Genomic DNA, 21,211 nt, shown 5'->3' with positions numbered 1-21,211 from the left:
TCTGACTTCTGAGGCTTTGTGGCAAGAGGAGCGAGATGGGTCTTGGGCTTTCGACGGGCGGGAAGGAAGGAGGAAAACACCCGGAAAGGACCCTGAGGCTCTGTTTCCAGAGCCTTATCTGTCCCGGCATGCGGCCCGGGGAACGGCCCGGGAGCCCGTCAGCCATCTCCGGGCAGAGGCACCGGTTCAGGCCGGGGAGGTCGGAGTGGTGCGGCTCGGCCCCCTTCCCGGTATATGAGGGGAGGACTCCGGGGCTCCCGCGGCCCTCGGGGTGGGGATAAGCTGCGCGGGGGAGAAATCCGGCGGGGTGCCGGGGTAGTCCCGCACCTTCAGGAGCGTGCCGCAGGCAACAACGGGGCCAAAATGCTCACTCATCGGTGGCGAGGGGAGAGAGCGAGGGAGGGTGGGAGGGCCGGAGGGAGGAAGGAGGAAGAAGGGAGGGAGAGGGCTGACGGGCGGTCCCCCCCCACCTCTCCTCCCCCCGCCGCACCCGCGCCCCGCGCGGCAGCAGGACCTCGCCGTGCCCGCCCCCCTGCCCGTGCCCGCGCCCCCGTGCCGGGACCCGGCCCTGCGCTGTTATGGCGTTATTTAATTATCTCCACTTTATTCCTTCAGATGTTTATCAGCTGCTTTGCATATCACGTGGGGGAGCGCGGCCCAATGAGGGCCGGCCTGGCGCGACACTGGCGCGTCAGCCTTGGTCAAGTCCCGCAGATTCAGTATCTCTTTTTTCAGTCTTTGGGGCTTTTAAAAAAGAGCCACTAGTCTCAATGCGGAGCGGGCTATGACAGCCTCCGTGCTCCTCCACCCCCGCTGGATCGAGCCCGTCATGTTCCTCTACGACAACAGCCTGGATGAGATCAATAAGAACATGGACGGGTTTCACGCCGGCAGCAACTTCGCGGCGGCGGCGGCGGCCAACCCCTGCCGCAACCTGATGGCTCACCCCGCGCCCCTGGCCGCCCCCAGCTCCGCTGCCTACACCTCCAGCGAGGCCCCCGCCGCCGGCATGGCTGAGCCCGCTGTCAAGCAGTGCAGCCCCTGCTCGGCCGCCGTGCAGAGCTCCTCCGGCGCCGCGCTACCCTATGGCTACTTCGGCAGCGGCTACTACCCCTGCCGCATGACCCACCACAACGCCATCAAATCCTGCGCCCAGCCCGCCTCCACTTTCGCCGACAAGTACATGGACACTTCGGTCTCCGGCGAGGAGTTCACGTCGCGGGCCAAGGAGTTCGCCTTCTACCAGGGCTACGCCGCCGGGCCCTACCAGCCGGTGCCCGGCTATTTGGATATGCCTGTGGTGCCCGCCATCGGCGGCCCCGGCGAGCCGCGCCACGACCCCCTGCTCCCCATGGACAGCTATCAGCCTTGGGCCATCACCAATGGGTGGAATGGGCAAGTGTACTGCCCCAAGGAGCAGACCCAGCCGCCTCACCTCTGGAAATCCACCCTCCCGGGTAATACACCTGCATGGCTCCCCTGCAACTTCCACCCCCCTTCTCTTCTTCCCCCACTCACTCCTCCTGGGTATTCCGCCGGCGGGGCTCCGGGATTATCCCCGGGCTGACCCTTCCCCGCCCCTCCCGCTATCCGCGGCCCCATCTCGCACATGCCCCGGCTCCGCTGGAGAGGCCCCGGTGCCGCCCCCTGCCCCCCACAGGCTCACGGCGCATCCCGCCTAGCCCGCCCGGCCCTGCTGCCGGCACCGGGAGAGGAAACAGCTGAAAAGGGCCGCAGAGAGGGCTGCGGTACTATTTCCCGTAAGTGCCGGAGCACGCAGCCTAGGGCAATGGCTGCAGCCCCGCGCGGTTCTCCCTCGAGTCTGTGGCCGTGACTGTCTGTCTGACAGCAGCGAGCTCTCCCGTGCCTGAAAGCTGCCTGCGGCGGCCAGGCAGCGGAAACCCCGGAGGCTAAGCCGGGCTTTAGCAGCCGGGCTGGAGCGGGACAGGCAGGGACTGCGCTGTAACTCTCAGCCCTGCACCTCTTGTAGATGTCCTAAGCTGTTCGAGCTGTTTTCTAACGCTTCCCTGCGTGGTTTTTCTATTCCAGACGTCGTTTCGCATCCCTCGGACGCGAACTCGTACAGACGTGGGAGAAAGAAACGAGTGCCTTACACAAAGGTCCAGTTAAAAGAACTCGAAAGGGAATACGCTACAAATAAATTCATAACCAAAGACAAACGGAGGAGGATATCTGCGACTACAAATCTATCAGAGAGACAGGTCACAATCTGGTTCCAAAACAGAAGGGTCAAAGAGAAAAAAGTGATCAACAAATTGAAGACCACCAGTTAATGGATTAAAAATGGAGAAGCAGCAACTCAAAAGTTTCAGAACTTTTTTTTTCGTGTTCAGATTAAAATAATTATTAATAATAATTAAAAAGAGAAAAGACAATGAACCTCTTATTTCAGAACAAGAAATCTGTATCTTTGGAATTATAGCTTCTTTTTTTTTTTCCTTACTTTTGCTTTTTTTTTTTTTTTAATATTGCTGTTGCAAAAATGGCTAAACCTGACAGTTCTCCTGAAATCCCAAGCAGCCAGCCAGTATCACTGACAGACTGGAAAGCCCACCCGCCCAGCACCGAGAGATACACTTGCAGTTAAGACACGCTTTTCTGAGAAACTTGTAAGTATTTCTACGACCTTATTATTTGAGAAGACTCTTCGTGGCCACGATGCAAGAGGTGATTAACGTGAGGATGTCGATGTGGACACATAATTTGGTTTTCTTCCATTGCAATCCAAACTGTATGTTGAATGACTGCTCAGGTAAACCATAGTGGGGAAAAAAAAACCCCAAACAATTACTGTAAGATTTTAAACAATGCATTTAATGTCAAAAAATAATAATAAACTTTGAAGGTACTGAATAAGGATTTCAGAGACATCAGTAATGAAGGAAGCTCTATGGAGGATCTATCTTGATAGCAAATTCTAAAACATCGTGAAGTAGTGGGGATAGGAAGGAAAACGTTTGCTTGGAGATGTCTTTCGGTTTTAATTTTTATTTTCAACAGATGATTTCTTGTCATCTGAACTGTTTTTTTGTTGTTGTTTATTTTTCTCCTGGAGACCGTACAATTGATATCTTTTTAAGGACTATGCCTATTATAAACCTTAAATAATCTTCAAGAATTCATACTCTAAGTCCCTGGAAAATTTTTAATGTTTGACTCTGGGTGGATACAAAACCCGTGAACATTGGCATTTCTTCACAGTAGGAAGAAAACCAAACCCTCCCTAGAAAAAAAAAAATCCAAGAACTTTTAACTGAAATGCATTTTTTCCCAGAAGTATTTTGATTTATATAATCTATATTTTGATCTATAAGTAATTAGTCGTTTCTCCTTGTTTATTGTCTGTTATGAGGCCGCAGTAGAACGTTTAGGGATTCTTTTTACAGCACCTTTTAATCCAATCAGTTATTTCAACCAGCACATTATTTTGTTTTTATTCACTATAAGAAGCTATCTTGTAAATAAAAAAAAATCAGCGCACTGTGAAAATGTACTTGTGCACCCTTTTTTTTTTTTTTTTTTATATTTCTACTGAAAAATGAAAACCCAAGACGTGTAGACAGGTATAGTAGTATTAATACTGTTAATAAAATAGTCACTGTAATAAACCCTGACAGAAATACTCTTTATTTTTCCATACCTACGTGCATTTCATCAGAAAAAAAAAAATATATATATATACAATGTATCTGTCTTATAATTGTAATACCGTTGTCTTCCATTACATAGCTTATGTATATATGGTGGGCTCTTTTTTTCTGGATGGTGTTTATCTGAGGACTGGCACGCCTCATAAGCAGCGTTCCTAAACTGTGAATATTTCAGTAATGTTGAGCAGTGGTTTTGCAGAGGGCTGGGGGCCGGGGGGAGGAAGTGCAGGATGATACCCGCGCAGAGCTGCAACCCTGGCCTGGAAATGGAGGCCAGTGGCCGGCCCTTGGGACAAGGGAAGCTGCCCAGCCCAGCGTTGCCTCGTCGGGAAGGTGGGGGGGGGGGGGGGGGGGGTTGCTGCATGGCGATGACAGGACGGGCAAGGCCTGAAACCTTGACCTTGAGGAAAAACCAGCCGATTTGTGACCTTGACTTTTGACAGCTACCCGCGCCGGAGGGATCTGCGGGCCGACAGCGCCACCTCGTGGCCGCCGCCGTGCTGCGCCCTCACCTGACCGCGCCCGCGCAGCATCTTCCCCGCCGGCGGGCGCGCACACTTGTGGGACCCGCATATCCCTCTGCGTAGAATACGCCTGAGCCTGCAAGGCAGAGCACGGAGCAAGTTGTGCTCTGCTCTCTCTTTCTAGTGGTGGCAGGACACCGATGAGCCCTAGCCCGGCGTGAGAATCGGCTTTTAGCCAGTACCCGGCGAGGGGATGAAGGTGCAGGGCGAGGAGCCGCCGGTGTCCGGCCGGTACTGTGAGTGGCGGGAGAGTTCGGTCGGGCACAAAGAGATGTTTGCTTTCGCCGCCCGTCTCCTGCGGTGGTCTGCAGCTCTAATTAGAGCTACTGGGGGACCTTTACGGTGCATTTAGAGGGTATCAGATACCGCGCTCTCTGAGTGCTTCTAGCTTTACATTTGTGAAATTCAAAAGGAGCCACCTCGACAGGGATCAGCTCCAAGCGCTTTCTGCCCCTCAGATCTGGCTGTAACGCGTTCGTGCAATAACTTACATGAAAAGTACCTGCGGGAGCGGGATCTGTTTTCCAGGAGGCGGGCATGTCGGGGCTTTGCGCTCCATGAGTGCGGGTTTTTAACTTTCCTGCCGTGTGCGGGAGCCTTTCGGGGTGCGCAGAGACCGCGGAGTGCTGTGGTTTTTCAAGCCGTGAAAACCCGCGGCTGCGGAGCGTGGGAATGTCTGCTGCATCGCTTCGGAGGCCGGACAGGAATATTCTGGGCAAGATTTCCCCCATCCCGCTCAGAAAGTAGGAGGGAAGAGATAGAGAAATGGCAGCTGGTTTCCAGGCCGTGCAGTTAAGCTGTGCCTTGGGGTGACCCCGTGTCCCTCTAGGATGGCGGGGAACAGCCCTTTATAGCGAGGACTGTGACTGCCGGCGGCCTGGAACAGTGGTCAAAGACCCACGGACACATCACCCGAGAGGGCAACATCCCATGCCTATGAGGTAGGGGCTTGGGATGCACACGGGCCAGGGGACCCGCGTGGGACCCGCCTCGCCCTCGGGGAGCCAGCAGCATCCACGACTCTCGTGGCCTGGGGCTTTCACAGGGGCTGAAGCAGGCAGCAAGTGCCGCGCTGGGTTTGGGGTTACTGAAGCCGCCCGCAGCCTCTCTTCCCAGCTGCACCCTGCGCGGGGTTAGGGGCTGTGGACTGGCTCTTCTGGCCGATCTCGCACCGGCTGTACCTGACGCCCGCGGGCAGATACCCGCCCGTTGTACTGGCTGCACGCACCGGACAGCCGCCTTTCCTCCGCCTCTTTGCAACTCTTTCTCCTGAAGGAGCTCAATTGCCTGGAGAAAGCCACTCGTGAATTACACTTGTTCTCTCTCCGAGTGAATAATTCTATTTATTCCGCTGTATTTCGCAACCTGTATAATTATTGCATGAGACACGCCGCAAATTACATGTACTGCAGGTCGGAGATGGGGGAGATAGGCAGGATTCGAATCCTTCGTATCTTAGGCAGGATCTTCTATTTTCACACCATGCCCCAGAGCGATATAATTCAAGGGCTCCTTGAAAGAAACCCACAACGAGAATATGGCCGACACTAGTAAAATAAAAGGGGTTTGGGTTTTGTTGTGTTTTTTTCCTTTAATGGTAACTTTTAATCGGACCTAGCGTTTAAAAATTGTTTTCACACTGAACTACCTACCGTTCAAATCTGCTAAACATTTCTAGACTAACCGTGGATTAGCGAATTTAAATTCCCACTACTGTTCAAATAGCTCTGCCGCATATATATTTCACAGGGTAAAAACGGGAGCGTTTGACTCGCGATTGCTGGCAGGAGTAAGGTAACATTTTGGATCGCACCCCTGCTACCATGTAAGTCAGCGTCGAGGCTCTCGCAGGCTTCAACCGGAGGAGCAGGTCATATTTCCCGGCCCTGCAACAGAGAGTCCCCGCGGAGAAGAGGGATCGGTCTGGCTGCGGAGCTCCCCATCCCGCCGGGGTGTCTCCCTCGGTCAACTGGGTGTGCGGCGGCTCTTCTCAGGAGGCTCCACGCTAGGTCCGGCGGTGCCAGCGGCTCCTCTCGTACCTGCTGCCACCTCTTCGGGCCCGACTCGAGGCCGAGCTCGGAAAATGTCCCATGTGGGGGCGAGTGGCTTGTTCAAGTGAGTAAAGGCCGGGAACTCCGGGAACCCAAGATGAGGGACTGCAGGGAGCGGCGGTGCCCGGCGGAACCCTCTGCGATGCGGATACGTGTGTCTGAGGTTTTATGAGCCGCGAAAGATTCCTTGTGCGGGTCTTGCGTGGCCTGCCTGCCCTCGCACCGGTTTCACCGCATGTCTGGCAATCCCCGGCTGCACACCGCGCCCCCATCCCTTCGTCCCTCGGCCGGGTCGGTGTGGTCTCTGAGCGTGGGGGAGAGCGTGTGTGTGTGTGTGGGGGGGGGGGGGTGTTCGTGTTATTTATTACCTTCGTTTACCGTCCAAAAGCTGTTGGCACATACATTTTCAAGTACAAATTGCTGTTGTATTGCATATTCCCCTCTCACCAATCCGCCTCCAGAGTCCTAAAATACATCCCTAATATGTTTTGCAAGCAAATATATCACCAACGAAAATAATTAAGCAGTGTGATACATTACCTCACGAAGCCCGTCCCTGCACGCGGTTCGGGCAGAATTATTATTATATTCCCCGTGTTACCGAGAATATTTAAATGGGGGTGGTGAACTTACTGTGCCTAGCTCACTGTGCAGAGTTAAAGTGCGAGGAGGTTTACTTGAAGACATTAAAAAAAATAAATAATTAAAAATGCCGGAAGAAGGATTTGAAGAGAAAGCAAACACAAAATTAAAAAACAAAGCGCTCAGAACCCAAAGTAGGGTCTCTATTTTCTCAGCTCTCCTGAAATTAAAATATTCAGTATATTAGGTATAATATTTAAGTGGGTGTGCCGAGGGACGCAAGGACAGAGGAGAAAAATTATTACTGCATATTGGGTTTATTTATTGAAATAGTAATGACTGAGTGGTATTTCGCCGTGTAAAATGCAAGACATAAATGAAGACAAAAAAAAAAGATTAGTTCAGTTTCACTTCAAGTAATTCTTGTGGGATTCGTGGGATTCGGCGATGTCTACTTTGATTCCCAGTGTCTGAGCATGTTAGTTTAAAAACACCTAATTCTGGGCGCCCTTGGTCCTTCAGATTTGGAATTCCCATGGTCAGACAGTGGCCTTTACTGCTCTGAGGCGGGCGGGCGGGTACAGCAAATGTTTTGTATTTTTTCCCACCAAGAGAATAAGCCGGTATTTAATCTACTCCGCCTCGAGCTCTTGGCAGTGGCAAAGGCGGTTTGCTATGGGAAATAAAGCTTGACAGGAGCATATTTCTGAAAAGAATAAGTAGAACTGCAAAGCTGTATCTTTTTCGGCCTCCTTTTTGCTCGGAAAGGCTCCTGCTTAAAAACCCTCGGTAGGCGAGATGGCCTCAGCAGCAAACAGAAAAAAAAAATATGGTGCTCAATATCGACATGCTCAGGAAACAAAATAGCCCATAGCTTCCAGAGCAGCGCCCTGATTTTGTATGCCTCTGAACGAACGGGTAAGCATCTCGGCCTTTAGCCTGTAAATTAGTTATTTCAAAAATGAAAAAAAATGGTTATGGCTTAAATAAACCCCCATTCCTGATGCATTTCAGCATTCTCCGTGGGCAGCGTTAGCAATAAAATCAAGACAGCGTTTAATAAAAAAAAATATTGGCAGGCGCTAAAAGGCCGCTTGTTGCCATTCATAACTTGGAGATGTGTTTTAATGCACTTTAATGATGATTTGAAGAGATGGCCTTGCGCGTTCTCGGCCGCTAAAGAAGTCTAAAATGGGGGGGGGGGGGGGGGGGCGAGACAGGGGTTGGCTTTTCCTCGTGGGGCGGCAGAGACGTAGGGCGGTGGGGGCCGGGCTGATGCGCCCCTACCGCGGGTGTTTTAACCACGCCGGGAGCCCTTCCCTGCCCCCCCGGCCCCCTCCTCCTTGAACGTAGTTGATTCATGAACTAGGGTACAAAATGCAAATGTTCATTAAGTCTTTCTTCCCTTCCTCCTCCCTCTATCCTCCCTCCCGCCTCCGCACCCCCTTCCAAAAAAAAAAAAAAAGGAAAAAAAAAGGAAAAAGTTTTTTTTCTCTTTTTTTTTCTCCTCCAGTGAACAGCTTTAACATGGCGTGCTGAAAGACAGAAGCTTTGCCCTTTCCTAGATCTGAACTGTGATTAAACATCCCCGAAGAGAGCATCTCTCTTCCTCCCACCGCTTCCCCCCCCCCCCTCCCTCCCCTCCCTGTAGCGTAGAGGAAAGCGCCCTCTTCTACGTAGGAAAGGTCAAGTCCTACAGCGCACAACCCACGGTCATTACTGTACGGTGACCCGGGGTGTACTGGGGAGGAACGGCCGGGTGTCCCGTGATCAAAACCACTGGGACTTTATTTTTCTTTTTCTTTCTTTTTTTTTTCCCTCCTCCTCGCACGATGGGAATCCGTGGAATTAGACAGCATTTTAGCCTCCTGCAATCACCTTGTGTGCAAATCGTCATCGGAAATCCTAGGGAACCAGGAGAAACAGAGAGGAGAAAAACAAATAGCAGTAATAATACTAATTATACCAGCAGTAATCGTCATTAGTCTGTGATATTGCTGCGTTTTGCCTGAAGCTGGCAGGAAGGACGATGTGCCCTAGTGGCTAGATTTCTCTTCGTCGAAAGACAGACCAACAACAACTAGAACAAAAAAATTGTATAAAACCACAAATCAACAGCAACCAAGTCACTGAGAGATCGTGAAGGAGTGCTTTGTGGACCGGGTATATTTAATCTGTAAAGGAGAAAAGCCAAATAATAAGCAATCTATCCTCATTGATCTGGAGGTCTACAGCCCAGCGCAGGATCCTAGCTATCAGTCTCCGTGGGGATATATTTTTGCACAGGCGAGAGTCTTCTGGATGGTGGGGTAAGATTTTCATGCTCTTCCTGGAAGCGGCCGAATGTTTCTCCTCTCCCCTTGGCTCGGTGGTGAATTAAGCAAACAAGCCAACACCAAACACCCACCCGGTCCTCCCGCAAAGCCCCTTGCGTGACTGGAGCAAGGTCATTTGAAAGGCTTCTCTGGAGGGTTTCCCAGGCCCCGTCTCTCCCCCCAGTCCACCCCTTTACCTCCCCACCACGCTCCCTTTCTCCCACGGTGTAGGAGGCCGAAGTGCTGCTTCTGCGGGGACCTGGTTGAAGAAGGCTGCTTGGGCTAAGAAAGCCGAAGAGCCCGCTGAGAAAAGTAAGATTGCTTTTCCTGGCTTGGATGCTGGCTCCACCTTTCTCAGATGTGCTGCTTCCCATTCTAGCATAGGTAGAACGTAAAGAAGGCTCCTGGCACTAAAGTGAACCAGAAGAAGCTGGGGTCAGAGCCCAAAATGTGGGCAGACTTGTAGATAAGAGCTGCTGTTTGCTTAGCTTTGTGCTGCCCCGGGGTGTCTTGCAGATTTGGGTCTGGTTGCGTGGAAATGGCGGCTCCTGGGTTTTAATCCCGGTTGGTTTATTGACATGTGTTTGCCTCTGAAATTATTTTTACCGTTCTAGAGGTGGGGAGGAGGGTGGACGGCTATGTGTGGAAGAAAGCAGGAGAAGCATGTTGAACCTGTCTGCTTTTCGCCGTTGTCTATGTGTATCTGGAGAGGAAAATGCCAGCCAGGAGATATAACCTGCCAGTTTAAATTAATCAGAACTTCATCGTGACCGCTTTGATTTAAACGCACCAAGCAAAGTGCTTTCATTTATTCCTGACTGCATAAATCGGCCTCTCTAGTCAGCCTGGGAGAGGAGCAATGGAAGAGCAGGGTGTTTTAAGTCTGGTTTTAGCATTCGAGATGCCCTCGGGTAGGCATAAAAGATAATGGATTTTAATACAAAGCAATCCTGAATGGGCATTGTCTCAAGTTAGTGGCTGGTTTATGTTTAAATACGAGAAGGTTTGTAAAATGAAAATACCATGCTGCGAACACTTAGCAGGAAAGTAAAACCGAAAGAGAAAGGAGTGACCAACACACTGAGCCCGGTCTGGTTAGGGGGTTTGACTGAATTCCCCCGGCCTCTACAGTGAGGACCTGTCGTGTTGATGTGCCCCGATTTCTGTAAGGAGTGACATTAGTATCAGCCTTTGTTGGAAAGTCGGGAAAGGGGAAATAAATGGGACCGTGAGCAGGTTTCCACCCCGGCATAGGAAAAAGCAGCTATATTAGTCTTAGAGGGAGTGCTATTTTTATGGTATCTTTGGATGACATAGGAGAGAATGGAGAAGAAGGGGTCCTTATAGAGCTGGCTGAGCTATATGGAGGCATGAGATCACATCCTCAGCTGCAGTGAGGATTTTAAGCTCGTGTTAGACAAATAGCTTCCTATAAAGGTTACACAAATACAGGTACCTTCATTGTAATGGAATTCTGAGAGTCCATCAAAATATGAAGTTGGGGCTTTGAAGTCGTTGATTTGACAGCCCCAGTATAGTGATACTTCCTGTACCCGCCCCCTAAAACAATCCTTGATGAAGAAATGCCTTTACTTCACTTCGGTGGGTTTCACGATATGTGAATAAGGTTCCCCTATAAAGTTAGCGGTATGGTACAGTAAAATCTGATGTGTTACTTGGCGAGTTGGGCAAAATAAAAAAACAAACAAACAAAAACCACACAAAAAAACTTTATAAATCATTCTTAAATTCAATGTGGATTAGAGAGAACCCAATATCCTATAAAATTCAATTTAGCTTAGAATCCAAGTCGATTGCTTTGACTTGAATTTCGGTGCAAAGTGTGGGTCTTGGCATCGCAGGAACAGTCTATCTATGACAAGCTTGTCTTGGCATTGAGACATTTCACTTTGTGTAGCTTTCTGCTCTTAATCGAGAGAGCACATTATATATCTCGTAACTCTGGTGTGATGTTTGCATCGTGAATTTGTAGGGGGAAAAAATGCTCGTTTATCCGAGGCAACGCAGTAGAATTTTTTTTCCCCTCTCACTGAATATATTTCCTGGATTAACAAATCTAAGGTCAAGTTCAAGGCACCAGTTGTAGCAATACTTTTAAATCTAAATGGACATGGGAATGTTTTGGCGGCCTTTTTTTTTTTTTTTCCCCTAAGGTAGAGGGTAAAGCAGCATTCCGGGCTGCGGGCGAACTTTGCTTGAGAACATCGCTTGAGATGTGGCTGTCCGTAGGGCTAACCGCGTCGTTTAATAGCACTGCACTTTCGAGGGATTTCTGGGGATGTTCCCTAAACCATTTAGATGAATTCCACATAAAGATACATCGGCACGAAAGGGGACTGCTGCCTGCTTCCTACAAACGGCGCTAAAGACTTGGGGTTTTGTGTGTCTGGGTGGGAGTCGCTGTGAAGTGCCTGCTTTGCTGTACCGGCGGATTATAACCAGGGAAATTTGCTTTCGCGCTCGTTTTAAGCCCGCCGCTTGGTCTAGACACCCCTCTCCCGCAGCCTAGTTTTGCCAAAGTCTTTTGCACCTGTATGTGGATAGACTGTATGTGTGTGAAATGGATGACTGGATGTGAGTATTCGTGTGTTGGGAAAGTCTCGCAGACCATTCAACGGAAAAAAAAAAAAAGAAAAAAAAAGAGGCATTTATGGTAGCACCGTCAGTCAACCAATTTCTGATATATTTTGCCGTCTGAGAAAATATCTCCTCATAACCCCCTTATCGCCAAAACTGCCTTCATTCTCTTTCACGAGCAAGCTACTAAATATAAAATATTCCCGGTATAAAACAAAGCGAATTTTAGAGGGGTTCAACTCCCCGGAGTGTGGGCAGGCAGGGCTAGAAGACCCGGGGAGGGGAGGGGGGGCGGGAGAGGGCGCTGAGAAAGACTCCCCGCGCTTGGGAAGGCGCCGGGAGTCTGTCACAACAGCCAGTTTGGCTGCAAAAGGGCAGGAAAATAGTAGTCGAAAAAGGGAATTTATCCCTCTGGAAGAAGCTTCGTGTCTTGAAAGAAAGAAAAAAAAAAAAAAGAGCCCTCGGTATTTTGGCTTGCTGCAGCTGTCGGAATCAGGGTCTGCCTTTAGATAGAGCCCTCGAATGTACAAGGGATGCAAAACAGCCGGGTTGGTCGCCAGCGATGGGTAGATCTCTATAGGTCTGCAGCCGTCTAATCCTAACAGGCAAACTAAACGTGAGGGCTGGGAAGAGGTAAAACGCAGCCACCCTCAGAAGCTTTTCCATCTCAGCGACTTAAAAAGACACAGAAGGTGATGGAGGAAAGGATTTCGGAATCGACACTAAATATCAACCTAAAATATTCTCCTGCCAGATGAGCGCAGCCTTTTGAGATGTTCAAGCCTCTGAAATAATATAACGAGATTAAATACAACAAAAAGAGTCAGAATAACCTTGACTTGAATTGTGTGTGTGTCCGCCCTTTCTCTTTAGACGTATTTTGCAGTTCTCTAGAAAAATCACAACCGTACAGATTCAGGTTTTGGAAGATAAATATTGTATCCCATACTACAGCACGGGGCTTTCATCTCGCCGATTAAAAATATTAGCTATTATTTGAATTATTATAAACATTTTAGCTAACTATTGAAACACACTCCTATTGCAGTGTTACGGGAACATATTTAGTTAAAAAATAAAAAGAAAAATAAAACCAAAGACTACGTATAGCTTCTTTCCATACCAGACAAAAAGGGAAACAGAAAAGAAGAAACAACAGTAAAGAAATTCCAAGCCCTAAACATTTAAAATCCAAACTAAGCATTTTTATTTTTTTTTTTCCCCTGAAGCTGCATTCCTGGTCAATTTTGCGAAGAATTATCGCCTTATGGCCTTATTTTCATTGGGAAAGTTGGGAGCGGTTTGAGCTTTTCTCTGGCAATAAGGTTGCGAATTCCCTAGTACTATTTTTTTCTAATAAGCCTTTTAGACTGTAATCAACCCCCAGGTTTACCGAACACTGTCCTAATTTCTGAGACATTTTATCCTGCTCGAGCCGGAACGCACCTCACTCTTCGTAGGCGAGAGGAGCAGCAGCGATTGAAGCCAGCCATCCTGTAATATTTTAATTGGTTACTCTTGAAGCAAATTCCTTTTAGCACAAGTCTCTCCTGTTAATTATAAGCACTCACACTATTGGCAAGGTAAATGGCCGGCTTCATTTTTTTTTTTTTTTCCCCAAGCAAAACCCTGTACAAAAAGACAACAATTTAGATACTTTAGAACTTGACCTCTTGGAGACTAGCGGTAGTAACATAAACAGTCCCCTTCGCACGCCATGTGTATATATAAAAGCTGGCTATCGAGGCGTCCTAGCTCTGTTTATATTCCTCCAAAGAAGAGATGTAGCTTTCTTCCTTTGCTTTGTTTAGTTTAGCTATGGGTAAATGTGCTCACAGTCACTCCACCTCTTGGCCACGCTTCTCCTTTGCAAAAACGTCCTGCAGCAGAGCTCCCAAATTCAGAGCGGTTTTACCCTCTCTAATCCGGCCGAAATACATGGGAAGGCGTAACGAATGCATTTTGCTTCTCCAAACGAAATGCCTGCCTTTGTTTATGTTGTTTTCATTGAGGGGAAGGCTCAGTTTTCCCTCTTCCTCAACGCTGAAGTCCCAATTACTGTATTAAAAGAGCAATTCAACATTAGACTAAATAATCAACATCGATAATTGTGCTGAACACAGCAACTTAACAGCAGGCTCCCTGCAATTACCCGCACATTCCGGGACTTTAAGCGTACATTATCTCTGTTTCACTTAACAGCAAATAAAGCAGAGAACAGCCTGTGCCTTGGGTATCTACTCACTCCTAGACAAGCTGCACCTCTTGCAGTCTTCCCCATCACCCTGCCAGTTTACTCTGCATGAGGAGCCCAAAAGCATTTTGGGGTCCCCTTAAATTGCTAAAGGGCTTAGATAAATAAGCTGCTAGGTTTGGGAATTGGGGGGGGGGGGGATGGGGATGTGCGAGGGGATACACAAACACAACTCGAGCGATGGAAAAGTAGGCATCAGGGCTGCATCTGTGCATGCTGTGCAAGCACACATATGCCCAGACACACGCTCACACCCCACACGCACACACACGCCTATTCGCAGTTGCATTCTCGCCCTTCTTGCCTTAATTTCCTTTTGTTTCCCAGAGGCAGCCCCGACCTCTGGCACGGCAGAGCCTCGCAAGGCGCCGCAGACCCGGCCGCCGAAAGGAGCGAGGAAGAGCCCCACACAAACCTGTGCCAGCTCCGCTCCCCACTTCTAGCCCAAGGGTCTGAAATTTATTGAAATGCAAGAAGGGAGGGGGGGAGGGGGGGGGGGGGGGCTGCAGTGAGCCCGAGGATGTGGCGTCCCGCGATTAAGCGCTGGGCAGCTCTGTCATGTCTGCTCTGACACAAGCTGAAGTTGACTGCCAAAGTGCTATAAAACCGCAGGTCAGTCTAGAACTGTTTTCGGTTCTCCTAGACGCGCCGTGTTCAATTATAGCCTTAAAAGCCCTAATACAAGTGCAAGAATTTGTTTGCCATCACACAGAGGCGGGGCGAGGCTCTGCAGTGGTGGTGCCTTTGTTATCTCAAAGTCACTGAAATCCTTATACATTCCTTTTTGTTGGAACGGATGGGTGTCTGAGTGTGACCAGGGTGTGGGGAGAGTGTTTTCATCTACGGAATTGAAGGGTGGGGGGACACAGGGAAAAGAAACAGCACTCGGACACCAAAAGAGGGCTTCCGACCCCCCAATCCCACCCCACACCCCCATCCCCCTTCAGAAGCGGAAAGTATAACGTTAAGGAAAAAGCCAACCAGAGCACTTGCACACACACTCCCCCACCCAAGTTGAAAAAAAAAAGGAAATAAAATAAAGAGAGGGGAAAAAATAAAGAGGGAAACCCCAAACCCTTTTACAATCCTTAAACGACGCTGCAGTCTTCTGCTGGCAGTTTTGACTATGCGCAATCTCTTTCCATCCACTTTCTAGCAAATATGTCAAGCTGGAAGATTAATTCATTAATTTCAAGTTCAGCTCGCAGACGTGCAGTAAGCGCAAGAAGTTCTTGCAGCAAACCAAAATAAAGAGTTCATTACAGGGATACGTCCAGAGCATTTGATTTGTGAACGGCAACCCTTGTAAAATAAGAAAAAGGCATATAAACATTAATGCTAATAAATTAGTTTATTCCACTACAAAGTAATTACTTGATAATACTGAATTTACAGCTTGAATTCAAACGCAATAGTTAACTGTAATGTAGGGAAAATACATAATGAGAATATTTTCTCTGTGCACAACATGATTAGATTTGTTATTAAGTCAGTTACGATAAGCTAAGCAATAAATAAACAAATCGATGTTGACATTTAAATACCGAAGATCTCCAGAATTTACTGGAGAACTTTCTCCGGATATATAAATACTTCCACAACACTGCAGAGGAAGAGGGGGGAAAATCCAAATATTCCTTCCCTAACGTTTTCGTTTCCCTTCCATTAGCCTCCAAAGTCCACGGGGACATGGATCTTGAACTACATCTGATTTCCTAAGAGCACCGACTTCACAATAGCCTTTTGCCTTTCTGTTTTTCTATTTTGATGAAATCCAGCCGGAACCCAAATATTTCTTTTCTGAAATCGAGCATCAGAAGAGCAAAAAAATATTTTCTCCGAGAGCCTAGGGATGTCCATGCCTCAAAAGGTGCTGTATTCTTTGGCGTATTTCTATGTTTTCTTTGGCTCTGCTCATTCGGTGGGCTGTGCATTTTTATTGGCAGAGAAGTAGTTTTTAGTCTCTGCCCTGTTCAATCCGCTTTCTATATCATCCCTTTCATGCAACAATAGTAAAAGTTTAACCACGATTTTAAAATAGGTCTCCCTGGGTCTCAGCCTTCAGCGACGGTACGAAGCAAAAAGGAAAGTATCTCGGTACGGCAAGTTTGTTCCTAGGGGTTAACAGTATGTCAAATAATTTTAACTAGGCTTCTGGCAATTAAACTCTACGTATTTGTCAAACTAGGGTAGCCCAATCTCCTGATTTTCCAAGTATTTGGCGGCAGCGTTGAGGCGGAGAGATCAGCAAACACTCTTTAGCTCCGTGGTCTGCAATTTAAAGGGCTTTCTGGAGTTGCGAAGGAGGCAAGGGACTGTTGGGGGGGGGGGGGGGGAAACCTGCGTCCTGGGAACCCGACGTTGTTAACTACCTCCAGCAAAGCTTGACTGAAGCCGAGCGGGGTATTTGAGGTTAATATGTAAGTAAGGGAAGGAAGACACTAAGCGCTTCGGAAGTGAACATGAATGCAAGCATGTAATCTATTCACCATGAAAATCAGTACAGACTTGACCCTGGCACATTCTTCCTAGTTTCAAGAAAAACCCTGCGGGGCGAGGGCTTTTTTTTTTTTTTTTTTTTTTTTTTTTTTATGTGTGAGAACTCCAACCGAACTAAACCAAACGGGTAAAAAAAAAATGGGGTGTGGGGAAATAAGCCCCCGGTCGGTTCCTTGAGGAGCGTTTCCTGCTCGGCAGCAGCTCTCCAGCAGGAGCCATGCCTGGATCTCTGCCGTGCCCTCCGCCCGGAGCCTGCCGTCCGTCCGGAGAACGCCCCAGCCCGCACACGGCCAGCGGGAAGGTCTCACCCTGCCCTGGTGGAACCGCTAAGGCTGTGCCCCAGCGCCAGCTGGCGGTTCGGTCCGAGCGGCCCGGTCCGGGACTTCGGCAGTGGCCCGGTGTGTCCGTGTCCCCCGGGGCTCCCCCCCCCCCGCGCTCGGCTCGCCCCTGGGCGCCGGCGACGAGCTGTTGCTTCCCCCCGCGCTGGCCACAAAGGGAGCGGGGCCCGGACCCGCCGCTCGTCAATGTCAACGTCGGGCCACGTGACCACACCTCCCTGCCGCCGCCGGGGAGAGCTTTCCACGTCAGCTTACGTCTCCCCATCTCTTACTTCACGGATCTGCTTCAAAGAGGCAGCTGCGTTAGAGAATCATGTTAAGCTCAGCTAATGCGGAGAAGCCGAGGTAGCCCTAATGATGGATTTTGATGAGCGTGTTCCTTGTTCCTCTAACATGTATTTGCCAAGTTGTACTTACTACGTCTCGGGTCCTGATTTTTCCAGCCTCCCTTCTTTTTTGCCCCAGACCCCGTCTTCTCGCCCTATGACATACTCCTACTCCTCCAACCTACCCCAGGTCCAACCTGTGAGAGAAGTTACCTTCAGGGAATATGCCATTGATCCCTCCAGTAAATGGCACCCCAGGAACAATCTGCCCCACTGCTACTCCGCAGAGGAGATCATGCACAGAGACTGCCTGCCTGCCACCAACACTGCTAGCATGGGCGAGATGTTCGGCAAAAACACAGCTAACGTCTACCACCCCAGCAGCAACGTCTCCTCCAATTTCTATAGCACGGTGGGCAGGAACGGGGTCCTGCCCCAGGCTTTCGACCAGTTTTTCGAGACGGCTTATGGCACGGCGGAAAACCTGGCCTCGGCGGACTACTCGGTAGACAAGAGTGGCGAGAAGGCGCCCGCGGCCGCCGGGGCGGCGGCGGCAACTTCAAGTTCGGAGGGCGGCTGCGGCAGGGCGGCGGCGGCGGCGAAGGAGAGGCAGAGGCGGCCGGAGAGCAGCAGCAGCCCGGAGTCATCTTCCGGCAACAATGAGGAGAAATCCGGCAGCTCCAGTACGTATAAAGGCAGCGCCCGAGCGCTTTTAGGAAAGGCAGCTTGAAATCTAGCGCACCGCCGCTGTTAAATTTTTATATGCTGTTTTATAAGCATATAAGGTTTATGAAGGGCCTTTAGATTTCCCCCAACAAAACTTTGTTATAAAAGGCGAGATCACGTGTTTAGTGCTGAAATTGGCCGTGAAATACCCACCGGGTAATGGATGCCTTAAAAAAAAAATCTCTCTCTTTACTTTTTTTTTTTTTTAATAATAATAAAGAAGAGCTCTGTGGTCAGCTCTCGAAAATATAATAACGTCCGTTCGGTGTCTGTAAATTCGGAAAAAAAAAAAAAAAAAGAAAAGAGGAGATCCCGACTCCTTTGATATCAATGTAATCCAGTGATTTTATAAAAGCCATGTGTTGCACCAGAAGTCTAGTTAGGAGCTGAATTCAAAGCCTTAGCCGTTTTAACGATTGCACTAGAATAGCGTTTAACAGATAAAGTAGCCGCCTGAACTGCAGCAATATATTAAAAGAAACAAATTAACCTAAAGCTGGCCTTTTTGTCTAAAGGAAGCCATTTTACTAAAGCACTGTGGCAATTATGTGTTGCCTTCTGTCCAGCAGTTTGTTACTTACAATTGTTATTCAATCTGTCAAAGTCTGATTTTTTTATGTGGGCTTTTTAAAAGGCAAAGCCAAGATATGGCTAGGGGGAAAAATACCTCGACAATGAACTGTACCAGAAAAGGAAGTTTTTAAACGGATAGGAGCTAGGTTTAACGTAAAGAGCTCCTGAACCCTGAAACCTTTTATATTCTGCTTAATGAACTTTAAAACCGTAATGACTAATCGAGAGGAGAATACCTCGATGTTGCTGAGAGCATGCTTGAAAATAGCCGGCTGGGGGAGAATGATGCGCCTTGGCCCTGGGCTCAGGGCTTTTTTCCTCTGCTGGGGATTAACCTAGGGAAGGAGGGCGAGATCCGAGCGGGTACAGGCTCAAAGAAGGCTGGGCGCGGGATCCCCCTGCCCGCTGCCGCCCTGCCAGCAGCAAGCAGCCAGGTGACGGCTGCTCCCTGGGCAGCTCCGTGTGCACGGCGCCCAGCGAAGTACTCTACAAAGGCTTTTCTCCAGGTCGTGAAACCCGCAGGAACCCCCCACCACCAACCCTTCCTCCGGCCGCCCGCCTCACCAAGGCAGTGAGGCCGGATCCCTGCTACCCGCTGGGGCTTTCGCCCTGCCTGACACCTGGGGCAGAGGCTGGTCCCGGCTTGTCCCGCTCCCTGGCTGCCCGCACCGGCCAAGGCGTGGGGCTGGCGCCCAGCCCCGGACCTGCCACCGCCAGCCCTGGAGCGGGCAGAACCCTTCTTTTCCCTGTTAACGTGTTTTTTTGGACTGTGCCCCCCCCCACCTCTCCTCAGCCCCCCGCCAGGTCTCAAATGCTTCTGCCTTTTTTCGCTCCACAGGTGGACAACGTACCCGTAAAAAGAGATGCCCATACACCAAATATCAGATTAGGGAGTTAGAAAGGGAATTCTTCTTCAGTGTCTACATAAACAAAGAGAAACGCCTCCAGCTCTCCCGAATGCTCAATCTGACCGACCGCCAAGTGAAAATATGGTTTCAAAATAGAAGAATGAAAGAAAAAAAAATTAACAGGGACCGATTACAATATTACTCAGCTAATCCACTACTTTAAAACTCATAGCATTTTTCAAGACGAGATTAAATTCAGATTTCGCCCTTGACAAGGTCAAGCCACGGGGTTACATGGAGGGAGGAGGTGTGTATCTGACGGGACTAGAAGAATCCAAGGTTTTACATACATGTAAATCTACTCTGGAACTTCAATGGTGATTTTACATATATCGATATATTTACATATCAACTGGAATCAATTTGATTTTGACACAAATGGCACCCATTTTGGAGCGGGCACGTCACCTCTGGGGGCAAAATCCATACCTCTTACCTTTCCAGGCACTGCTACTCACCCTGCTACCGCTTTCAGGGGACACAGACCGGGGGACGGCATCCTTCTGTCCCCGGACTCGCCCATTCCCTGCCTTCCTTCTCCCCTGGGCGGCTGCGGACCAGGGTCTGGAGATTGCCAGGTCGAGCTCACTCACCTAGGACCACTGCAAATACAAACTCTGAGAAAAAACCTTTTGTTCTTCCTTAGCAGAAAATATGTCTAAGTTAGAGGCAGTGCTCTACTGCCCGTGTGTTTGAAAGGAGAATTTGAGGGGACGCACACCCAACACAGAGAGAATTAAAGGGAGGGGGGGATGACATGCCTACACCTTCCCAAGCCAACCGCTAGCAGTTGTAATGTGGATGTAGTGATGGTTCTAATAATGTTTCCTTTGGGGGTGTGGGGAGGAAAGGGCTAGGGGAAAGAAAGAGAACTAAATGAAAGACTTAATTATTTACTGAAAAAAAAAATCAGGTATAAATTCGCCATATATCGTAAAGAAACAATCACTGAAAGAAGAAATTAGCAGATTTTTAGCTCTTGTATTATTTATGACAACTGACTATGCGTTGCCATCTTTTAGGAGACAAATCATATTTAAATACTAAAAATAAAAAGGGGGGAGGGGAGAGAAGTGTGAATTTAAGTGTTTTAAAAGAAACAACTCCATAAAGGAAACTAACCTTCTGGCTTCTGGCTCACAAACTTTCTTCAGGAAATACCTGTGGAGAACGACAGTTTAGCAAACACCACACAACACTAATTGAAACTTGGAGTTGTGCAATGCACTAACATTGGATCATTAAAATAACCCCATCGCATGTTCTTTTGAAAGTGACTAGTGAAGAGTTTAAACAGAAACCAAACAATGTAAATATGGTAATTTTGTTGTTGTCTACTTTAAATGTCAAGAGCTCTACTTTGTAGCCCAGTCGACATATGCAAAGAATTGAGAGATGTTCGGACTTATTTTAAGTATATATAAATATATATATTTCCCTGCAGGAACCAAAGCGTAAAAGAAATAAAAAAAAAAGGAAAAAAAAAAAACCCACACAAAAAAAACCCACAACCACCCAAGAAATAAAAAAACCCTGAAATTAAAAAAAAAAAAAGAAAATATATATTAAAAAAAAGGAAAATATTTAAAATTCTTCATCAGTTTACAAAGGATACTGTGTTCTATCGTTAAGGTAATTTGCTGTTGAGAGTATCTGAATGTATATTTCATACAGGAATGGTGTTTTACAAGACTTGTAAATAATAAAAGAAGAACTCATGACCTATTTTGTTCGAATGCCTTTCTCCCCCTCCCGTTTTTTGTGTTGTTGTTCCTTTGGGGCTAAAGGGTTTGGGATTTCTTTACATGTGCAACAAAGTGGTGATAAGAATGTTTTTTGATTAATA

At 48.4% G+C, this 21,211-nt stretch overlaps 2 protein-coding genes and 1 long non-coding RNA gene across 3 annotated transcripts; 2 read left to right on the top strand and 1 right to left on the bottom strand.

Annotated features, from left to right (window-relative positions):
- The first annotated feature begins 684 nt into the window (after positions 1–684).
- HOXA13 (homeobox A13) lies at positions 685–2,394 on the top strand. Its single transcript, XM_061465060.1, has 2 exons — positions 685–1,457; positions 2,050–2,394. Exons 1-2 carry the CDS (start codon positions 785–787, stop codon positions 2,292–2,294), a joined length of 918 nt encoding a protein of 305 aa, XP_061321044.1. The 5' UTR covers positions 685–784; the 3' UTR covers positions 2,295–2,394.
- Positions 2,395–8,618: 6,224 nt separating this feature from the next.
- LOC133275084 (uncharacterized) lies at positions 8,619–19,942 on the bottom strand. The gene is made up of 2 exons (XR_009745389.1): positions 19,802–19,942; positions 8,619–8,733 (listed from the first exon to the last, which is right to left on the bottom strand). It is a non-coding gene; the product is annotated as an uncharacterized LOC133275084 (long non-coding RNA).
- Positions 16,901–20,844, top strand: HOXA11 (homeobox A11). The gene is made up of 2 exons (XM_061464832.1): positions 16,901–17,841; positions 19,296–20,844. The coding sequence occupies exons 1-2, from the start codon at positions 17,187–17,189 to the stop codon at positions 19,526–19,528; spliced, it is 888 nt and encodes a 295-aa protein (XP_061320816.1). The 5' UTR covers positions 16,901–17,186; the 3' UTR covers positions 19,529–20,844.
- The last annotated feature ends 367 nt before the right edge of the window (positions 20,845–21,211 follow it).

The sequence above is a fragment of the Pezoporus flaviventris genome, unplaced genomic scaffold (genome assembly GCF_033815535.1).
Source record: "Pezoporus flaviventris isolate CSIRO_AGI_PZ_B2104156 unplaced genomic scaffold, CSIRO_AGI_Pfla_v1 ptg000037l, whole genome shotgun sequence".
NCBI lineage: Eukaryota > Metazoa > Chordata > Aves > Psittaciformes > Psittacidae > Pezoporus > Pezoporus flaviventris.
Note: the sequence above shows the minus strand (reverse complement) of the source record. Positions and strands in the feature narration are given on the sequence as shown.